Genomic DNA, 23,626 nt, shown 5'->3' on the forward strand with positions numbered 1-23,626 from the left:
ATCAACTTTCCGCGCTGTTAAAACTAACACACACACATCTGGTTAGTATCTTAGAATTAGATGTTTATCAAACATTCGAGAGACCGAATATGTTGTTCCGTCGAAGTTAAAAGGAAACACATGACGGCAAAGCGAAGCTATAACTCATCGCCCTAGCTGAGATTTAAATATTTATCCGCCTTATCTAACTGAAGTACACTTACATAGCATAACATGCGCATAAGCCGCATACATATTCCAGTTACGAGGATGACGTAGAGGTCGTGCGACATCCTCGAAACGACCTTGGCGGAGAGCTCGTGACGAGGTGAAAGCTCTTACTGATTGGAAATCGCGCACGCACGTGATGATTGTTCATTCTCGTTCGAGAGATATCATTATCTCTCAAAGCGAGTATATATACTTGCGAATTTGAATGCTCGAAGGAATTTCGAAAGGAATTGAGCGATCGCGACTGATGGGGAATTATGAAATCATTCTGAATTCAGAACTGTCCAAGAATCCAATCGACACGTATTTAAAATTATATGACATTTTTCTTCGAAATTTTAACAGTGAAATAATTCGATTTTTCTCACAATGTAATTTTTTAAATTCATTTAATTATTAAACGATGAAAACGAGTTTCAACTTATATTTTAATTACATATGTATACGTATGATAATTTAATATTGATAGCTATTCTCTCATATATCTTTCGATAATCGAATTTGATAAATTTTTAAGATACGAATAATCGTCGAATCGCGAAGAAATTTTGGAATGCTATTTTAGTTTGTTTCAATAAATTCGCTACCTTAAATGCAGAATGACGCAAAGATTACGTCACGATCGATCAAAAATGATCGAGATTAATGTCGTTGCATCACTAGTTGTAGTAATAGCTTCGTGGTTTTTGTGCTCAATCATCTTGCTATCTCCCTCGGATAATCCCTCTTAATCACTCGATCGCACGCTTAAGTAAAACCGCAATCTTCTTCTTATAATATCGCGATGTTCTCACGGACGATCGAAGAAATAATTCGACATATTATAGTATAAAACTTTTGAATTATGTTCACCATAATTTTAACTCGTAAAAAACATATATCTCTTCAAATGTTTAATTATATGTTCGAACATTTCCGTCGTAGAATGTGTCGTTCCGCGTTTTCTCTACATCTTTTTAACTATAAACACAGCTCTTTTCCATAGCTTTCTAATGTTAAGGTCAAAAATATATGCAAATAGTTAAGTCTCGAGTGAAAATTTTGTTGCTCCAAGCTATCTCAAAATTAATTAGATAATAAAGCTTTGTTATTACGCCGCTTCTCTTTGAAAACGTAAAGGTTTCTTTTGAAAATTTCTTTTCGAATTTATTTCGACCAGTATTATTAATTTTTCATATCTCCATCAATTTCTCTCAATCTGTAGGTAAATATATAATTTAAATAAAAAGTTTTTTATATGTTAAACGCTGATTTTGTTACACACATTTTAATCAGAAAATGATGTATAATAAAATATATAGAAGCAGATGCATCTAGCTAGTTTTACTTTTCTTTCAATTATAGTATCTTCCAATTTATGAAATTAATTATAATGAAAGTGAATCTCGATTAAGTTTTGAGTTAAATATGCACGTTTAGTTAAAGATACTGCGTGGGGTTTGGATAAGAGAGACGCGTGGATCTTTCTAATATTAGCATGCCCGTCGCGTACTATTCTGTCGTGAAAGTTCGAGTAGCTTTCTTCGGTCGCAGCGTCTGTGTGTCAGTAGTCGAAAGTAAAATCAGAGCAACTTATCTTACCGTCGCATCCTAGAATCGCGAGATGTTACGTAATCCGACGAAATTGATATATTGTTTGCATATTTTTTTCAAAATTATTTATAAAATAAAAAAATGAATTGGTTAAAGAATTAAAGAGTGAGATTTTTAAAAATGTTACGAGATTTAATAACGGGGGAATTGAAATATTTAATTATTCGAAATTAATTAATTAATCATGTATGTAGCGATTCTTGTTTTGATCCTACGATATATTTCGAAAAATTTAAAATTTATTGGATTTTAGGCAAAATGAGAAACTTTCAGCAGAAACTCTTGTTCTTATGCTAATAGTTCTACGTGCCTATACACAGATGCATATATTATCGGGCTAGGCGTTCCCGATATCGCTGTTAAGAGAGTATGAGATCGAAAGTATGTGACCGTGTGTTATCCCATGATCGCAATCGAGCGACACGAAAATGGATAAGTCTCTCGAAGGAGAGACCTCGTCGATGAGATGTGAAAGTGCTCGACCGCGCTTGAGACGAGTGCTACTTTGCGAGCACTTCGCAAAAATCGAATTTTTTAATCGATCTGTATTATATCGTTAGAGATTTGGGATATCGCATATAAAGATTTTCTATTTTTTTTTTTAATTGCACAAGGAGCTAATAAAGCCTAAAATCATAAAAAGCAATGTGTACATGAAAATTATGCATAATATATTAATGAAAAAATAATTATTTTATTTTAATCAAATTTCTTAAAGAAAAAAAAAAATAAATAAAAATGCAAAGCGTACATTTATATTTATAAGGAAATAGATTGTTAAGAAGTATAATGAAGTATTGGTAAAATAAAATATAAAAGATATAACTATAATAAAGGTATCGGGTGGAAAGGTTTACGAAATAATGTATTACAGATCTTCAAATCTATCAAATATTACGATAAAGTTATTTGGGAGATATATCTGTAAATCTGTATGTGCCGAGATTTTTCGATTTGTCTGAAAAAAATTGTCCTTTGGGATTGTACCTCGCGAGAGCGGCGGTTTCTCTTTAGCTACACAAGCGCTAATTCACAAGGGATGGCACAAGCGCATTTAGAGGGGTGGGTAGGGGTGAGCGACCGGTCAAAGTGCCTCTTAGCAAGAGAGGGTATATCGTAAAGACACAATGGCGCCACAATCAATATTCAGGATGTAATGATATCGCGTATAGAATGTTACTGTTGTAGTGCAATATTGACTTGTAATATGAGAAATGCTAATTGAAAACAAAACAAGTCGCTAAAATATATGTATAATAAGTCCACAAAGTTTCACAAAATTGTTATATCTAGTCATGAGAAAAAGCATTTAACTTAAACGTTCATTACGATTTATAATTTTTTATTAAAATTGAATTTTTTGCTAGAAATATTTCTTGCGATTTCTTTGAAATAAACAAAAGTATATATCATATATTTTTGCAAATAAATGTATGCAAGTGAGTTTTTTATGTTATTTTACTAGGGCCTTGACCTAACACCTTGACAGATATTCATAGCGTATGCTAATAAATGACTATAAAATCATGACTACAAGTTTGCGTAGAAAGTAAAAGTATGTCGGTTTAATAAAGAATTGTGCATTCTTTCTTCGTGCGTATTTTAATCATCACAGAATTCGATGACTTGGCGATCGTTTTCGATTTGACGATACGTGATTTAATGGATTTTTGCGCAAGCAAAACTACGAATGAGAGAGAAAATTTTCTATATATTATATATTTCTATATATATTATATTATTTTCTATATATTCTATTATTTATTATAAAATACGCGTTAGTTTAAAAATCTTTAAATACATTGCAGCCGTTACTGATAATGGAAAATTTGATAAAAACAAAAAAAAATTATATGCGCCATCGTTATATGATATTGTATCCTCGTATCGTGAAGCACTCTCTTGAATCACTGTGCGCGCGAATATCCGAATAAAATTATCGCATTTTTGTATTCAGAAGGACGTATATTAAGATCGATACGACTGTAAGAAAAGATACCTCTCTTCGTCCCGCGGGATTCGAGAAATCGTAAATTCACCATGAATATCTTGCGATACACACAAAGGAAATCGTTATCTGCGCGAACAAAACCGGAAAGAGAATCGTCGCATAAAAATGTGTACCTTACGGTACCGCATAAATATCGTGCCGCTAAAAATTGCCGTTGCGGTCGAGCGGGTTTTAAGGAAAACAAAGAACAGTTCCCGCACCCTCACTGTCCTCGTGGTGATGTTTTGTTTCGTGCCTCCGCAAATGCATCGAGATTCGCTGTTATTATTATGAATTCGCGTTTTCGTGACCGCGAATTCTTCATGATCGTTTATGAACGCGTGACGTTATAAACGTTATTTAACTCTCGCTCTCAGGAAACGTCGATTGTGAGAACATGATGAATTGAAAGAATGTAACGCTGTTGTCCATGGCTCTGACATGAATTCTGTTGGAATTATATTCTCTGTCGGATAAGAATTAAAAATTTGATAAAGAAGTTACTTACACGCGAATTACTTAATTTCAGAATACAGTGAAAAACTTCACGTTGCAATAAATAAGTAACTAAAAATATTTTAGAGGAAAATTTAATTTATTTCATGTCGGCAAACATCTCGACGATTTATTATTATATACATCATGACAAGAGAGAATTTGTGTGAGAGAGAAGTTGTTTGTTTAAAGTGAATTCGCGCATTTTCAATTCCAAAAATAAAATGCAAACAAATCAAATTTATTGGAATCTTTTCGTTGCTAATTATGTTAAAATTAAGTTCTTTTTTCAACAAATGTAATTAAGCTTGTATATATTTTTATAAAATATTATATTATTTTTGTAAATACTCAAATTTATCGATTTTCAAATGCATCACGAATTTAATAATTTAGAACGCGTGATATGATTTAGTGATTTGTGTGTGATCTTGTTATATTTTAACACAATTTGTATCATGTTTGCTAATAAATATTTATCTTATGATTTGAGCCGCTTATCTTATAAATGATCTTGCAAGACGTATTACTTATTGTATGTAAATAATATAATCTTTCTTCGAAATATTGCAATATTTAAAAATAGAAATTATATTGCGATTGTGAGATAGAGTAAAATGATTGATTACTGTTTACATACGATAAAAATAGCTTTACGTAGCTTAGACATTATTTAAAAAATGTATAAAAAAAGAACTTAAGATTATAAAATTTTACAAAATAATCTATCAATTTTTTCAATATATTTCCATGAACTATTTATACAAATTTTATAATTTGAATCTAGCAAAAATCACAATTTACTTTTTCTCGTGATTGTAATAATTGATTTAAAAAACGAACAAAAAGAAAAAGTTTCGAAATTCTTCCTGAGAGCGCTGAATTAAAATTCCTGAGAAAGAATTCATGTCAATGTTTTACACAACTTTTTGAGAAAATTGTTAACATATATATATACGTTTTCTCGTACCGAAGAAGAGATCTTGAAAAATGACAATAAAAATTGCATGGAATATTTATGTAAAATTGATTTTCGGAATTGTAATCTCTCTCTCTCTCTCTCTCTCTCTCTCGAAACTTAATGGAACTTTGCTACAGCAGAATAACGTTCAATTGCCAAGTCATACCCTGTGCAAACTGATAGCATAGATACGATCTATATAACATTTTTAAGCGATGAAAAATTCGCGAAAAAACGTGTATTTTAAGGTCAAACGGATAGATATTTATGACTTGATGATTCATTACATGGAATTTGACCTTTCCTATCAAACGATTACGTTTAACGTATTTTAACAAACGACACGAATCGCGACAGAAGGTGGATCGAGTTTAAACGGGATGACATGTGTCTCAACTGATTGGACAACTGCACATAGCGTTCAAATCTTTGAACCGAAATTATCCTTTCGAAATTTTAATTTCAATCGTATTAGCTATATTTAGGCTTCAGGAGGATACCGCGATCAATGGTTTGGATGTGAAAACAATGGGCTTTAAAGGCTTTAATAATTCCAAAATTGTAGGCAGAGAATGATAATTTAATAAAGGAAATAATTAATAATTTATTTCTCTCCATTTATGCAGCTGCTGATTTTAATTAATAATTTAATATTCTTTATATTTGTATCAGAATATGAATTTATATTATGAAATTCTGTGATATTTATTATGCAAAATTTATGTAATAAATTTTTATAATTTTAGTTTATTTGTAATATATAAAATAATAACATTATAAATGAATCAAATAATTGGATTTCACTAGATTAATTTAATTTTGAAATTATAGAGACTGGAAGAAGCATATTCACATATTAAATATTTAAAAATATTACACACATTTTAGAGAAAGAAGAAGAGTAATTATTATATTTCATAAAAATATTTGGGTAATAGAATATAATTCTGATACTTTTGAAAGATGATTGCGGCACATTTACTTTATCTTCCTTCTTGTAAATAGAGTTGCGAGCGTAGAGCGGAGATATCGAGCGTAGCAACGCCGATAATGCAATCGCCATCGCATTTCGCGATTCATCGAGTGAAATCAAGCGGACAATTGTGAGCGCGACGGAATTGAGAAACCATGAACTTGCATGTTAAAATTTGCACGACTTCCTCGCCGCGAGGGAAAAACGCCGTCATCTCGACCACCACACGACGAGGACGACGGTGCAACGGTGCGTTCGCGACTCAAGGTTGTCACGATGGACTTTCCGCCTAACCGGTTTCCAAGCCACGCCATATATTAAGGTATACGTGACTTTCCTCCGCCGGTGTGCGCGATCCCGTGAACTTCCGCGAGGCCGGGCTTTAAATACGCTTTAACTCCTTGAAATCGTCGCGATGATGCGACATTAAAACGGATCTTGTCATAATGAGATCGAGTAAAGAGTAGCGAGGATATTTTCCGAATCCCGAAAGATATTAAAATTTTTTTATTTTTCTTTCTCTTTTTCTTTTTTTCTTTTTCTTTTTTTTTTTAAGCGACATATATGTGTATAATATTGAAATCATGTTTTGCAGAAATATGATTTTATTTGTTTTGAACTTGGTATCGAATTTTTGCTTTTCTATTATACAATACTTTCAATTTTAATTTTATCTTGTCTCTAATCGTGAAATCGTGGATCATCGCGATCGTGATATTATGACTAAAATGTACTTTTTTTATTATGCAATTACTGAAGAGAAATTTATTCTTCCTACAGATTATTCAAAACGTAACCAGCGATTTTCTTGAATATTATGAAATTATAGATAATTGGTCAGTAGTAACGAGTGTGTATTATACTTACAACGTTATTATTATTCGTTTCCGTTATGTGATAATAAAACAGCTGCAGATTGCTCTTTCATTGCATCAATTAACGAAAATCATATAAATCAATATCACATTTTAATTCAACTTACGTATATATTATAAATAAATTGATTTCCCGCTATTAAGCTTATTGTTAGTTACGCAGTTTTTCCAGTTCATGAATAATTTTCTCAAAAAACGCTTGTTCACACACAGAAACCGCTTCTTTTTCCTTGTTTTTATCTCGACTCGCGACTGACGTTGCACAGCTCAAATAAAGGTGTGCATGCTCCTGTGCAAATGGATGCGTGACTCGTTCCGTCAATTTCATGATTAAGGGGAGCACTAAGTATCGCGCGGCCTAGATTTTTTAATTAAAGGAGTATAACCCGAGCCATATGCACATACATACGCCGAGGAATCGCGTTTACACGATCGCGCACAATAGTCGATTGTGGCGATTGCGCTTCTCGTTATCGTGCGTATTCTTAACAACGTAAAAGCCTAGGGATCGTAATTAGCGCGAAATAATTCCGTGTACAGAAAGAGAAAGATGTGTGCATACACGTGTGCCATGTAATGATTTATCGTCATAATTTTGAAATGGAAAACGAGACCGCGAGGTTGCATGCGATTGCGCAAGCTGCGCACTCCATTAACAATAGTGTTCCGATATTTAGCACTGATTTATGCGGCTCGTTCGACAATATTTCCTTCATCTTCGATGAATTTTCGAGCGCAAAAGTATAATGAGGATTTATTCACTGATTTCTAAATATCGCAGCGAGAGAATTTCTAATATGAGCACACATGACGAAGAATAATATTGTCTTGGCGAACAAATTTTTAGATTGCGATATGAACATTTGACGTTTTGTAATAAAAAGATAATAATTTTGTAATAAAAAAATTATAATAAAGCTACATCTAAATCCAAGAGTAATTCGTAAAAAATAAGAAATTTTATCGATTTTCATTCACTAGACACAATAAATATTATTTATTCATTATATTTTTGTATTATATTATATTTGATTATCGTTTTATCATACATATCCGTTACTTATCTTATTATTTTATTATTTATCGTATTTATTATTTATCTTATCATTTTATTATTTGTCTCATTTATTATTTATCTTATTATTTTAAAAATTTTATTTGAATTGTATCTGCCTTAATTATAGTATAAATTAATTAAGTTAAATCTTTTATCCTTCATAATATAAAGAGAATGTTATCAACGCATCTCTGTCGATGCGTACTAAACTTTCACGAGTAAAAAGAAAAAAAAATCTCTGTTAATTTCTCGAAGGTAAGACGAACAATAGTAAGAAACGTGAAGGTAAAGAACTGGTTTTTTGCCACGTCAACCGAGATCGTGAAGGCGAGTGCGATTCAGAAGCCGGAAAGTGCGATCGAACACATGCAAGAAACGTCATAAAAAAAAGATCGGATTATTATATCAGATCAAAAGGCGGAAAACTGGATTACCTTGAGAAGCCGGCACAAAGCTGGTATCTAAATATAAAGCCGCGCTTGCAAACGTGCATTAATGGCGTTACTTTACTACACGGAAGATTTATAATGTGTTATTATTAATGATAGTCTGCCCGATGACAAATTGATTGATGATAGATACTTTGTGCTACTTTCTGAAAGATGAAAAAATATGTTTGCAATTATTTGGAGTGATTTCATTTCAAAAATTTTTAAATTTTCTTGAATTGCTTTGTTTTTTCATTTTATTATTTATTATTATTATTATTTTCATATATGTATATATAGAATTCTGCTATAAAACAAAGAAATAAAATTTATTTAAAATTTACTTAGAGCTACTGTTGAGAAAAATATTCAACATAAAATCCAAACAACTGTCATTTCCAATTATGATAGCAGCTTAATACAAGTTTGAAAAAAATAGAATATAAAATTTTATATAATAATATAATAATAAAAAATTCTAATATAGATATAAATTTGCTGATTTTTTTTTTCTTTATTAAAATTCGCGAATTTTTTGCCTGCGAAAGGGAAGTTTTCCAAGCATCTCTCCTCTTCCGGAAGAATGACGACCCTATTGAATGGTCTCGTTAACGATCGAAAGCACGGAAAGCTGACGCGAATACATATGATTCGTCTTCGAAGTGCTCTATTACGAGCACGAAAGTCGATCAATCTCGATACCGGAGATCAGCTGCGCGATCGAGCGTTCGCCGTATCTCTCTTGCAGCAAATTGCAGATCGACGCAGATTATCGTGGATCGGTGTAGGGGCGATACAGGCCTCCGCAATTCGCCGTTGTTTGGCCATTAACGTCGATCGCCTTTGAGGTATGCACGCGCGGCGCATATCGTGCCTAACACTAGGTCTATCAATTCACCCGCTTGTTTTGATTTCTGTTCTTGAATCTCGGCTTGCTCGAGCAATATCGCTCGTTCAGATACGGGTTCGTTTGCATCTGGCCGCGAAACGAAGCGGATACGCCGCGTAATATCACGCCAGTTCGTATTAAACGCACGAGATATTTATCGTCATTTGTATCAGCAGAAAAAACATATACAGGTAAAATGCATTTTATATTTTATCGATTTAATGAAGATTGTTATTCTATTTCTCTCTTTCTATTTTTTTTTTGTCGATTTATGAAAATTTAAAATTTATATCTTTATTATAATATATGTATATTTACAAAAGACACGTATATAAGAAAATTTGAAAAATTATATGCACGAAGATTATTTAAGTAATATTGCTACAATTTCCGGAATGGCACACAGCAGCCCATCAGAATGATTATTGATTCAACCTTTCACACGTTTCTCCCAGAATAGAAATTGCAGAAGAGAAACTATCCGATTTCAAATCAAATTACTTGTTTTATTAGTATCCACAATAATATTAAATAAAATGTATCATATATAGAAATCTTTATCTTTTGCATGGCATTACGAGAGATAGTACATAATCGGCATGCGTAATTTTTTTTGCAATGTAATTTTATCGTTGTAAAAGAATCGAGGACACGCGTAGATACGAAACGTTTTCATATCAACGAAAAAAACAGATAAAACTGTTTCGTCAAAAGTTGATGAAAGAGACATCGAGAGCGACTTGACTTTTCGAATTTATCATATCCGGGAAGATTTATATGTCGAACGTGATAAACATGTGACACTATCTCCACTCCGCATCTCATATAAAGTAATTACAGCTTGAAGACCTATTTACATCCGCTTTCATAATTTTATCAGGCAAGGATGCTTCATTCTTCCGATGAAATTAGCGTCGATTATTGCGCAAAAATATATTAATATCACATTCTTAGATATTATCATTGGCGATTTTAATTTATGAAAGCTTATATACATATGTTTCTTCTATATGATTCAGAAGTTCTAAAAATATTTTGAGATATCAAATAGAATGTAATCATCGTCGAAATTATGGAATAAGAAAGAGAGAGATACTGATATCAATTTTATTAAAATTAGACTTACGAAATGTCATATGAATCATTTTCTAGAAATTCCTAACATATGGAAGTTATTAAAGAACATAGGAAACATCTGAAAATGACAGATATTTCGGAAATTATTCATTACATTCAGCCAAACTGTGTAATTAATTTTCTTCTAATTAGTACCGTTTCTTCAATTGCTGTCTCGATTCCTGATTCAATGTTGTCGGAAGCAGTTTCCTGTCGGCGGTTTCTTTTTTATAGCATTAATGTACGCGAAAACTTTTCGAAGTTTCTCCATTCAACTCTCTCGATCGTGATATCGTCGTCGTATCGATCGTGCATGTCGCGTGTACAAACAGAAAATATAGTAAAACTACGCGACGATAAATAATTTAGTCGGACTGTCGCGTGTAAGTGAAGACGTTCGTTTCTATCATACGACCGTCACTCTTTATCATGCGAATAAAGATGCGCGTGTATCTATATTCGGTGAACAGCCATCGTGATTCGCGCAATCGTTATCATCATGCGAGATTTATGCACTTTTATGCAAGAGGAGTGTCGCAACCGATCGGTGACACACCAGCGTGAAATTACTTTCGATTGACTAATAATATAAGCCCCTTCCTCCTCAGCCTTCTCTGTTATATTTAACGTACATTAAATTAAATTACATCAAGCTGGTGGTGCTTCGATTTCGACGAAAACAGCAATTAATCATTTTTTTATCTCGGCCAACTTCCGCCTTATTTAATCATACATTAAATTAAATTAAGTTATTGCTGGGCGAGAACAGCGATCAATCGATTTTCATCTCTTTCAATCATGATGAATGATAAACGCATTGATCAATTGTCCAAGATTTATAGCGCGAAGGCATTCGGCTTCATGCATAATCAGCGGGGTCTATCGGAGCATGCGATCGTTTAACGAAATAGCGGTAAACGTGCAGTGCTGGTATCATGAAACAGTTTACGATCGTCTCACTGATAGTCTTTTTTTTGTCAATTTTATAATGCAAGTCGCGCGATTTATATCTCGATACGCATAACGCAATCGGCGAACCTGTTAATAAACAACAAAGGTGTGGAAGTATCCATTATCGATATAACTGTTGATAGGAGTGATTCATCCAGGCGAATTATTGTTATCGAACAAACATGGCGACGAACGTCGCAAGAGACTTCATATGCGATGAAAGCCAAATGAATATCCTTTATAAAAGGTAGACGAGAGACGAGAATATTGTCTTTTAATTTCCCTTATATCATGGAAATTCTAACGATCTGACGATACAATATACTTCGCATCGAAGAGTGAAAGTTCATTCGTTTTAACTTGATTGAAATTAATTTTACAACCCAGTTTAACTTTATAGCTACTCTTCTTAATTTTGGTCTTTATACAAGTATTACAATTTCTTGCCTCTTATATATATATATACGAACGTTTCAGTTGCTTCCAAGAGAGACTCTGATGTATTCATTTATTTTTTCGCGATATTTGCCTCGTTTTTGGAATTTTTTTTTTTTTCATTTGTTTTCAAAAACATATCGACATTCAATTGATCAATATCTTAAAATTAATCGGAGAAGATAAGATTTTATTATTTATCTACTTTATTTCAATGCGCGTTGAAACGAAATGTAACGTTATAATTGTGTCTTCCTAGAAGTTTACGTCATTATCATTAAAATTTCGTAATGGAATTTCATGTATACATTAATGGAATACATTAAGAAATATTTTAAAAATAAGAATGCTTCTCTTTTTACAATAACACGTGTACATTCCACTTCATTTCCATTTTTATGAGGAAAGATCACCGTTACGATCTAGCCATAAAGTGCGCGTAAATTAAACAGGCACTAACTTGCGTTGCATATCATTATGTGACGATCATGTTTTTAAGCCTAATCGTTTAACATGAAGATCGTAGTTGTATGATTCACCCTGCAACTTGCTAATAGTTAAAAATAATTTAACATCACAATTTCTCTCGTGCGTTTATACGCGAGTAAATAAGTGTACAAGTTTTATTTTTTATTTTTTTTTTTTTATTTTTTTTTGGGAGAGATTCACGGAGGGAGTTCCGTATAAAAGGGAGTGAATCCAGTTTTCCGCAAAACGTCGTCGTTTTAATCCCTTTAAGCCACTTATGCACCGTGTCATATAAGCTTTAATGCCACAACGAGACGATACCACGTGAATGTAAAGACTTAACTTCGTCCGTTGCGTCATTAAATTTCCGCGGTTTAAAGCAACATGGTCGTTCGCACGGTGTACAATAATTATTTAAAAGTTCTCTTGCATATTCAAAACCGCAGCTTTCGATGTTTTTTTAGACTTGAAAAGCCGAAGCGCGTAGAAGTTACGCTAAATTTTAGGAGTCGTAGATAAAAAACGTTAGCGAAAAATTAATTTTTCTAAACAGTTAATTACAGCAAGAATCACGCGGCAATTAACCCATAATCGCGATATGATTTTAATGAGAACTTGAGTTAATCAACTGGTCCCCGGTTGCGCAAATGGGATGAAAGGCATTATGATTAACGAGCGCGAACTATTTATGTCGAGCTACTTATCAATTTCGGTCACCCACGCTAACTTCCTGGCCCCGGGACGGGACAGGAAGAACAAACGGATGCGCGTGGGTCTCTTCAGGATCGCGATATGGCGATCGTGGATCGATAAGGCGGATAGTGTTGCTCGGTCGCGTGTGCTTGGCCGGCAAACTCGTTAGGAGAAAAATACAATGTGCTCGCCGCCTTCGAGATCGATAGATTATTGACATCCATTTGTAAGAACGGAAAATATGCGTTGTACGCATCACGCAATAATGAGATTAGATTCTCGTTGTATTGTAAAAATAGTGCGACGGAAGAACATTCGTTAATTCAAATTTCATCAAAATTATTAGTCATTCTTGGGATAATAACCATTCACCATTTAAAGAATTATTAAATGTTTATTAATTTAAATGTTATCGAAATATTTATTTATTCTCGGCCGATTGCGCTTATTGTGTTTGATTATCAATGGAATTTATTACACATTGATTTATTATTCATGCGGTAAACAGGCATCTCATTAATGTCGCTCGACATCGATGAGTCAATATATGCGAAGTTGGAGAAAATATAATCGTTGTACAAACAATTAATACTGATTCCTTTTATAAGTTAAAATTTGCTCTTCATCCCGATTATCTTTCTTCATCTCGATTGGGATAATTTTGATAGTTTTTAATTGTCTATCACAAGAGTGTCGTGCACAAAAATGATTATTTTAGCAATTAAAAATACTACAAGTTTTGTCTGGTCGTTACAGCAATTGCAAATGTTTTTTTTCGATTCTTTTTTGTAGAGCTACCTGTTGAATATTGCATAAAGTATGAATTGCACGATTGCTAACATTTTGTGTTTATCTTTTCGAAGAAAATAAATATTCTCCGGCGTACAAGCAACATGCTTCGAGAAATGTTTACACTATTAGTCAAATGCTCCATTGCATTATATAGCAGATGAAAAAATAAAAAATGTCAATACTTTTTAAATGTCTTAAAAATTTTATATATGTATATGCTTATTTAAAAATAATCATCTATGTCAATATCCTCAAAATAGCATATGTGTAACACGTTTAAAAATAATAATATTCTATATCTTTATTTTTTTTTTGTAACGTGATAAGAACGAAATAAAATTATTGATATACGTATCATCTTTAAAATCATAATAAAATATTTCTATCTCATTCTTTTATCTGTCTCAAAATGCATCAAAGAATCGAGTAAAAAATTGCGCGAGAAATAACAATGATCTGCTATCGTAAAGCTTTCGTAAATGCAGAGAATTGTGCTTTATGAGAAGATGGTACGATGCGGAGCATGTGTTGTTCGCGCTTTAAAAATAACGAGACGATGTATGCGTTCCCACGATCAAGGAACTCCTACGATCTCGTCGTTTGGTTGATGAATTCTCTCCTCCCCCGATGTGCGATCGATAGTAAACGGATGACCGGGTCTTTGAGGAAAATCGATAATTAAAAATCGTCGTCGCTTCGATAGTCGAAGTATTGAAATTGGGGCTTTGCGCGCCATAGACGCGGAGTTTTATTGCTCTTCGCGATTCAACGTCCTTCGCACGGCACATTACAAGTCGGTTCTCTCTCTCTCTCTCTCTCCTTTCCTTCTTTTTCTTTCTCTCTCTAATCGTTTTGCGATTCTCCGCTAACTATTCGATACCTATCTATCGACATTGGTCGTTAACGTGTATTAACCACGGTCTCAAATCAAATATCGAGCTCTTATTGCAAGCGACGATAAACTTACTTTAGAAATCACCTATGTTCAAGCACGCGGACATGAAAGCGAATAAAGCTAAAAAGTGTGAAAGCCGGATATTATTTTTTAAATATTATATTTCATATTTTTTTTATCATATTTTATAATTATCAATAATATTTTGTCGTATCTTTTTAATAAATATTTATGACATTTGCTGATTCGCAAAATGTTAATATTATCCGGTGTTATTACAATGATTTACGGTATCTTATATATTATTTAATTGTCAACGAAGCTTTTTTTTTTTCGCGCTCAACGCTTTTGTCTTATTTAAGTGCACGACAAACATTAATTTGTGTTCTTCATATTTGCTCTGCAAGATTGTATTCGGTGCTTTATCTAAGACAAGTGCGTAAATATTTCAAGGGAACCGACAGGTAGCCTGCTGTCCGATAATACGATTCATAACAAGCATAAAACACATTTATTGCAAGCTTCTGTGTATCTTTCTTAAATCACGAAGTAAATGTATGTTACAAGTAAAAATTGCGCGCGTGTCGGGGGGATCTTGTGTAGTTTGCCAACATCGGCGATAATTTCAACTTTAAGATCGTAACACGCCTAGTTATATAACGGTCGAATATTGCATGTCGTAAATTATTCTTATGGCACGATATACTCCGTTATAATGTTTTCTTTGTAAAATACATTTTAAAGCCTGTTTCTCAGTTTTCAATTTAAAAACTGTTTGTCTTGTATTATAGAGAGTCACTTTCAGCTCTCACGGTATTATTTTTTTAATCGAAATTTCTTTGATCAATTTGAAGACAATTTATCTCAGGGTTTCCCCGCCTTCCTCCCCCTCCTTTCGACGTTATATTTTTTACAAAACAAAATCTTTCTAATTAAAATTCCGTTAAAATAAAACGTGCAGATTTCAGTAGCGTCTTGAAATTTTTCCCGAGGAAAAAGATCGATCGAGGAATTCGCGATTAAGAAACAGCAGTAGCGGTAGACGACTGTCGAATTGCATTCCTGCATAGAAGTCGTCGAAAATATCATCGGCGAGATTTCGAGTTTACTGGATTTCGCTCCGATATTCGTTGACGCGTAAGATGATGATCGACTGCGAAAAGGTCGAATCGATCGCTTCTCCACGAGTCTCGATCCTCGCGATCTTTCGGCAATCTACAGCCCCCTTCCCCCCTCCCTCCTCCGTCTCTCTCGTGTCCTCTCGATTTCACTCGAGAGTCTAGCCGTTGCTTAAACGTCGGATCGTGATTCCGCGAAGGAAGCGATCGTCAAGGGTTACTCAATTCAGGCAACCTGGTCTCCGATAATGTCGCGTTACGACGACGCGGACTCGTTGCGTCGGCGGTTCCATCATGCGACGTCTGTTTGACGTCAACGAGGAAGAAGATGCGAGAGATAGGGGGAGAAAGTCGCGTTCGCAGCATGCGCTATAAACTAGATCGCCGTTGATGCAGCGTGAGATAAACGAGACGCGATCTAACAGAGAGATAATGCAGTTGTAGCTCGTCCAAGCGAGATGAAACAAACCGGAGAGGAACGTGCATTTGCAGCGAGTGCTAATATTTAAAGATATATGCTAATTTATTCTCTTACTAACCAAAATTTTGATATTTATTCACGTGTAGCGCATATATGTATGTTAATTATTGCATATATATTATATCATTTATGCATTAATATGTTACGTGTATACTTTAAAGAAAATTTTATACTTTGTAATTTCTAATTTTAAATAAGGATACGTCTTTAAATGCCCGACTTTAAATCCGACTCTGTCTTTGGAGGAATTAAAATGAGTAAATTGAGGAGAAACAAACTTGACAATAATGAAGTTTTTAATAATTAAATCTCTAATGATTAAATCTAAAGATTTAGATTTATAAATAATAATAAATAATAATTTCATATAATTTTAATAATTATTTTTTAATTTATATATATTTTAAGAATTTCGCAAAGTTATCTAATAACTGTAATATTTACGATTGATTATTTTGCAGCGTAACATGATACTTTTATTATAATCAAAAGCTTTTTCATCTTTCCAGGTGCGACAAAACCAGATATCGTCGACCTCCAGGAGATCATGAGAGAGAGCAAATCCTGATTGCCGTGGTCCGCGAAAGAATGGACGCGACGGATCGACATCGGCGAGAATCCCGAATCCGTCATTAACCACCTAAGAGAAAGAAACGAATTAACATCACCGTGATCTGGAAGACTTTATCGCGAGGAGGATTCCTTCGAGAAGCAGCGCGCGATCATTCCTTCCTTCCGGCATTTCTCGCATCCCCCGTCACCGCAATCGGACCCCATAGGAGATGAGCATCATAGCCATCGCCCGCAGGAACTGGGCACTGCGCCTGTCGGTGGTGTTGAACGTGTGTGTGCTGTTGTACGTGTGCGCCCACATCGGCTCGTCCGGCCCGTGGATCGAGGAACCGCCGACCAATTGGGCGGCGGCGCCGGAGACTTACGATCTCGCGAACGGCACTCAGAAGGGCGTCGCCACGTCGTTGTCCTCGTCCTCGTCGGCCGCGGTCGCCGCCAAAGATGCGACGTCGTCAAGCAACAACAACGGCGGCGGCATCGGCCGTCCGCTCAGGATCAGGCTTGTCACCACGACGCCGCCTCCCAGCAACGGGGCCAAGGCCGAGGCTCTCGACAAGTCGCGAGAGCACCCGCGTAATCAGACGGTATTACCTCGTTCTGCTTCCATTGCTCTTCGTCTTTCTCTTTGCTACTTCGATCCTTGTAACCGTGACTCCTGATCGATAGTTTAGATTAGCGCGGTGTCTGTTTATCGAAATGAGCTTCTTTTTCTATAACGATAGAAGATAGAGATCAATAAAAATTGAAATTACGTATTATAATTAATTTTAAAAAATCAAAAAATTAGAAAATTTTTCTTTATTGGGTACATCCCAGGAATTAGAGTTTAAATTATTTAGAGTTTAAATAATTATTATATATAGAGTTTAAATTATAAAGATTTAACTGTTATGACATCTCTAAAAGAATAAAAAATTTAATATTTCGGTAATATGTATATCAGAATAATTATAAGTACAATAAATTTATGTGATACGAAAAGTATAAACAAAAGTTCCATGAATATTTCCAATTTATTAAAAAATTAAATAATTAATTTCCCGATATAAGATTTAAGATAGAAGACTCTACTTACAAACGACTTTGATTTATAAAAGATAGTATATTCTTATCAACTTTTATTTTGCCGCATTAGAATCATATAAATAAATAAATAATGATTAAAATTCACTCGTAAAATGAAGCGGATTCATCGCGACTCTTTTAAAATGCATTTTTTAGAATATCGCGATAGAGAAATTCAAGTTTGGAGGCGCTTGTTGCCGCGCTACTCGCGGTATTTCCGTCGCCAATGCAAATTTCCCTTTCAAACGACCGTTGATTCACAACGCTTTCTCATATTCAGGCGAGGAACGGCACGTCGAATGCCGCGCGCGAGCCGATGAGCCTGAAGGAGGCCGTAGCCTGCAATGAGAAGTCGACCGAACCGAGGCGGGCGCAGCGCGGTGATTACTGGGTGCTGTACAATTACGTGCCGATGAGCATGGCGGTGAGATGCTGGGAGAGCGTGACGTATACCACGCACGCCGATTACACGTTCCTGGATAATCTGGAGCCGCTGCTGGAGCGCTGGCGGGCGCCGATATCGATCGCCATGCACGCACCCGGCACCGACTTTCCGGCGACTCTCAATGCTATCAGGTATTCGAGAAACTGCGGTAGCCCGCTGGTCTCGCAGCTGGTGACCTTCCACGTCTTCTTCAGCAGCAAGCACGTGCCGAAAATGGTAATTGGATCATTAGATAGTTTTCTCGATATCCTCAAGTTCCTTTATCTCCTGTGTATCTCCTGAATCCTTCTTAAATTCCAGACACACCGTAAGAATTTTGCAAGATTTTGCGAATATCTTAAATCGGCACGATGAATGAGGAAACCGCAATCTTTATTCCCGGAAATCTCGAGTTCCTTCCTGTCCGTGTTTTATGCAAAGCTACAACGTCTTGCAGATATTTTGTAAATATGTTAGTATAATATTGTCAATATTTTTGTCTTAGAATTTACGTAATGAAATCTAACATATGAATATTAACATTTGCGCGCACGGGATAAAATTAAAAATTATTTTTGTAATTATATTTACAAAAAACTAAACCATTTTATTTATATTTATTTTGTATTAAACGCGCAATCCAGATCTTTTTTTTAAATAAATTCAGAATAATTTTCTTTAATCTTATAATCATCGATTGTTTAATATAAAATTTTATGAATCGCACATTTATCAATGTGTCTGTCAAATAACACGGCAAATTAATTACAGATTTGGATAAACGTTTTGTTATGGCAGGCATTCTTCCCCCAGTAATTTGTTTCTTGAATGTAATGCGTACATAGATCTCTATGCATATGCGTGTTTATTCGCGCTGGCACGCGAGGAGTATTTAGTTTGTACCTCCTTGTGTTGCGTCCGTGTAAGTCTCATCGGATTGATTTACGTCGTAACGAATACATCTTAGCGGATACGCATATCTAGCTATCATGAAATAGTTTTGCGGTTTCTCCACGTGCGGTTTCGTTCGCGGGGATTCATGATTTATACCAAATAGGCCTTTACCGATTGTTAACTGGGACTGCAATCGGAAACCAGGCGTTATCTTGTGGTGAGCTAATTCCGCATGCATAAATAATTGTCATAGGTATTAACATTTTCTCTTAATATTTTTAAACGCAATATTTAATTGCGTTTTACGATACAATAATAAGAATGGATAGTAAGATGCAAAAAAACGTAAATAGGAAGATCTCTTTATTTTTTTTTATCTTCTATAAGAGAAAATATATGCAAAAATACTGAAATCTTTACATATTTGCATTTTCTAACAGCTTATTAATGATTTTTTTCTTATCAATGTCGCATACTTGGCTAAAACATTTGTGATCCTATCATAGGTACCGCCATCGGAAAAGATAGTCTCCGACACGTATAACTGCTCACTCGGACCGCCTTGGGTGAACGTCAGTCTCGCAAAAATGTACAAAAATGAGAAGAAGCTGCTTTATCCAGTGAACGTGGGCCGCAACATAGCGCGTGAGTCCGCGCCTACCTTCTACGTATTTCCCAGCGACATCGAGCTGTATCCCAGCCCGAATCTGCCTACCAAGTTTCTCGAAATGATCCGCAGAAGGGATCAGCCGGCCCTCCACAAGCCCAATCCTAAGGTCTTTGTGCTATCGATCTTCGAGGTGGACGAGAAGAGTCAGCCGCCCAACAATAAGACGCATCTGGTATGTTAGTCTTGTCTTTCGCGTGGCTCGCATGTGATTGTGTGATCGGCAGTCGTCCCTCGGTGACAATTAAGCACGTGCGAAAGAGAGCATGACGAGGGTATATCTGACTGTGCGGACTAATAGCATAGGCGAGGGTCGACGGCGAATCAATGGAGCTTCCTTTGACCGTGGACCTTGATACGTAGAATTAGTGTCGCTATTGTCCGACCGCTGTGTGTATCACACGGCACAATGCACCTTTTGTCACATCGCAGTCAGAATTAGAGCAGTAAAACAGAGAGCGATTGTAATCTCGATGTACGCTTGCATGATACATATTACCTGTTATATTTCTTTCTCTTTCTTTTCCGCTAGTATGTACAAAAGTCGTCAAAAGTCGAAGCTAATCACAAGTTTAATGTATCTAATGATTTATTCTTATTTATATTTAAATGGCGGAAAATATTTTGGAGATAAAAATATAACTCATTTGTATAATATTTATGAAATTTATTCATAGCTTTTTTTCGAGAATTTCTGTGAAAATTTGCAGGTACAGATGTTGAAAGCGGGCACCGCTATACCATTTCATAAGAAATTATGTTCCGGCTGTCATAACGTGCCGAAGAGCAAGGAATGGCAGGAAGCACCAGAGACGGAGGATCTGCACGTCTTCCACGTCGGCAAGAGAACTGGTAGCTTCGTTCACTGGGAGCCGATCTTCATCGGGACCAATAATGATCCTCTTTACGACGAGAGACTCAGTTGGGAAGGAAAGAGTGATAAGATGACACAGGTATCTGTTTACATATTCAGATTTAGAACAGTCCAAAAAAATGTCACTTAAGTATCAGAGAATGTCTAAGAAAAGAATAATTTCTTCAAAATTATATATAGTATCATTTATAATAATAATTTAGTTTTAATGTAATATTGCTCTTTGCAATGTAATCTAAAAATACAAAATAAAATTATTGTTTTACATATAGAATAAGATAAAACTCTCTTTCTTTTTGTTTGTAAACAGGGATATGCACTCTGCGTTCTTGATTACGATTTTCTGATTCTCGACAACGCTTTCTTGGTGCATCGGCCCGGCATCAAGGTCTTTAAGAAAGATACGCATCGCGACATGCTCACCGCCAAGACAAACGCGCTCATCAAGAAGATTATCATGCCGGAGCTGAAGGTGCTGTACGGCACGAGGAAAGGCTGCGCCGTGTAGCCCGTGGAGTCATCAGCACGACGGTGCGTGCTTTATAGATGCTCGTCTACACGACGGAACCACTTGCGATCTTCTTTGTCGTCCGTATTGTCGTCAAATTTTGTCGCGCGGCGGATTCGCAATGATCCGATATTGCGATTCGTTCACGGACCCCGGGAGCGTGTTCATGTGCGTTCTGTACGGCCCTTTCGCAAGTTGGGCTGCTGAAGAACCTCCACTGCGTAGGATAAAGAATAACTTCTTTTTTCCGATTTATGCCAACTTAACGGTGCCGAACGAATTATTACATAAGTATTTGGTGAATTTATAATGCAACAACGGGGCACGACACATCGTGCCTCCGCGATAAACGTGTTTCATCGCCATTATTGTTATCATCTTCGTCATCAGCAAGCGTCGGCATTAACATGGTGACGCTCTTAAATTCTCTCGACAGTAATCCTCCAGCTTTCATAAAAAAGAACTTAGCATGTAAAAAAATCGTACCACGTATTTTTCACTGATCGAATATATGCTCCTCCTAGCAAATACGGTTGTATATAATAAAATGGTGCCTCGTATACATCAGTACGTCTACAAGATTACTGCGCTTTCGGTGAAAGTTACGAATAGTGTCAATTTCGACGCGACTTCGTGACTCGTGACCGACCATTAAAATCGCAACGTTTCATATTCAAATTATCAAAGAATACTACGGTATATGTGATATACTATTGCAAATATTACATAAATATTACATAAATTATTTGCAAATATTATTAATATTTTATTACAAATACTATTGCTCGTGAAACAAATTTTTGTCTATTTATTTGTAAAATATGAAATGGTAAAACAATCTAAAATTATGTATAATTGTATAATATTATGTATCTGTGATGAATCATTTTTCTGACTAACATTTATTTAAATTTAGATTGTTTTGATTTTTTAGGAAAAATTTGATCAGTTTTTTTATGTGTTTTTACATAAATTCTACAGCTGGTACTGTCATATAATTTATTATATTTTTCCGATAATTTGACAAAGGTCTTATAAGAAAACTTTCTAGCTGTTACTAGTCATATTTACGATTGTTTTCTTTGCGACATTACATAAATATATCTTTTACAATCGTTTAATTTGTTTACACATGAATTTTACATTTTAAATGAAAAATATACTTTCTTTTCCTTCTTTACTTCATAAAGGTCACTTAATTTATGTTTTATTTGAAATGTTTTGAATGCCGAGTCAGTGTGTATTGATTTATGAACTTGAGGTAATTTTAATGTATATTTGCATCTGGATAAATTTAGCGCATTAACAATTTGCAATTTAAACTATTCATCAATTATATTACACTTGCATTGTATATTACATTCACCATGGAAAATATATTACATGGTTTTCTTTCTGTCTATAGGCATTGAAACATGAAGTAAGTACACGTAAATATTTACGAATAAAGGAAAAAAATCACCAAGACTGAGGAATATTTGATATAAATTTTCTAGGACTTCTCCGCGAGTAATCTGACCGTTGAGTCATCAATTATTTCTAACTTCGCATTAACAAAATGTCACATTTTCAAACTTTTATTTATTTTTGAGTATTTTGTTTTGGTCATAAATAACAGCAAATGGAAGGGACAACATCGGATTTACAAATGATTTGCAAATGGTACGAGTCAAATAATGCAATTCAATTGTCGCACTTGTAATAAGAGGGAACGACCGCGTGCAATTTGAAAAACAAGGAAAGTCTTATCTTATATATGTATACAATTCATCTTATATACCAAAAATATTATCGTGTAGTCAATGACTTTCAACGATCAAGCACGCAGAAATGTAGTATTTTCTAATCTTAAATATTCTAAGTACGGTATTATATATATATATATATATATATATATATATATATATATATATATATATATATATACACATACATACTGTTACTAAAGACACTGTCTATCTACAGTATTACTCTTGCACACAGACGCCTGTTTAATCTAATACATAATCGTATTTAAGAATGATACATTCCATGATTTTCTATAACATAAGCCCTCGCTTATAAATAAATAGTTTAATTTAGAAAGAAGATAAGATATAATCCTCAAAAATATTATATCAGAAACTTTCTCAAGGATTGATAGATATTATTGGTGATTAATTGAGAATTATTAAAAATATATTTTGCGACGCTATAGAAAA

General features: G+C 34.6%; 1 protein-coding gene across 2 annotated transcripts in view; it reads left to right on the forward strand.

Annotated features, from left to right (window-relative positions):
- Positions 1-23,294, forward strand: part of LOC126852551 (beta-1,4-glucuronyltransferase 1) — a 31,917-nt gene extending 8,623 nt beyond the window's left edge. Inside the window, exons 2-7 of one of the 2 annotated variants that reach the window (XM_050597461.1) lie at positions 6,255-6,544; positions 16,930-17,577; positions 18,339-18,719; positions 19,883-20,218; positions 20,754-20,996; positions 21,228-23,294. In XM_050597461.1, coding sequence (XP_050453418.1) covers positions 17,203-17,577; positions 18,339-18,719; positions 19,883-20,218; positions 20,754-20,996; positions 21,228-21,425 — 1,533 coding nt within the window. In that variant the 5' untranslated portion in view covers positions 6,255-6,544; positions 16,930-17,202 and the 3' untranslated portion in view covers positions 21,426-23,294. The remainder of the gene's footprint in view (positions 1-6,254; positions 6,545-16,929; positions 17,578-18,338; positions 18,720-19,882; positions 20,219-20,753; positions 20,997-21,227) is intronic. The other variant, XM_050597460.1, reaches the window with a different exon arrangement.
- Positions 23,295-23,626: the final 332 nt, after the last annotated feature.

Source organism: Cataglyphis hispanica, chromosome 10, assembly GCF_021464435.1.
Source record: "Cataglyphis hispanica isolate Lineage 1 chromosome 10, ULB_Chis1_1.0, whole genome shotgun sequence".
Classification (NCBI taxonomy): Eukaryota; Metazoa; Arthropoda; class Insecta; order Hymenoptera; family Formicidae; genus Cataglyphis; species Cataglyphis hispanica.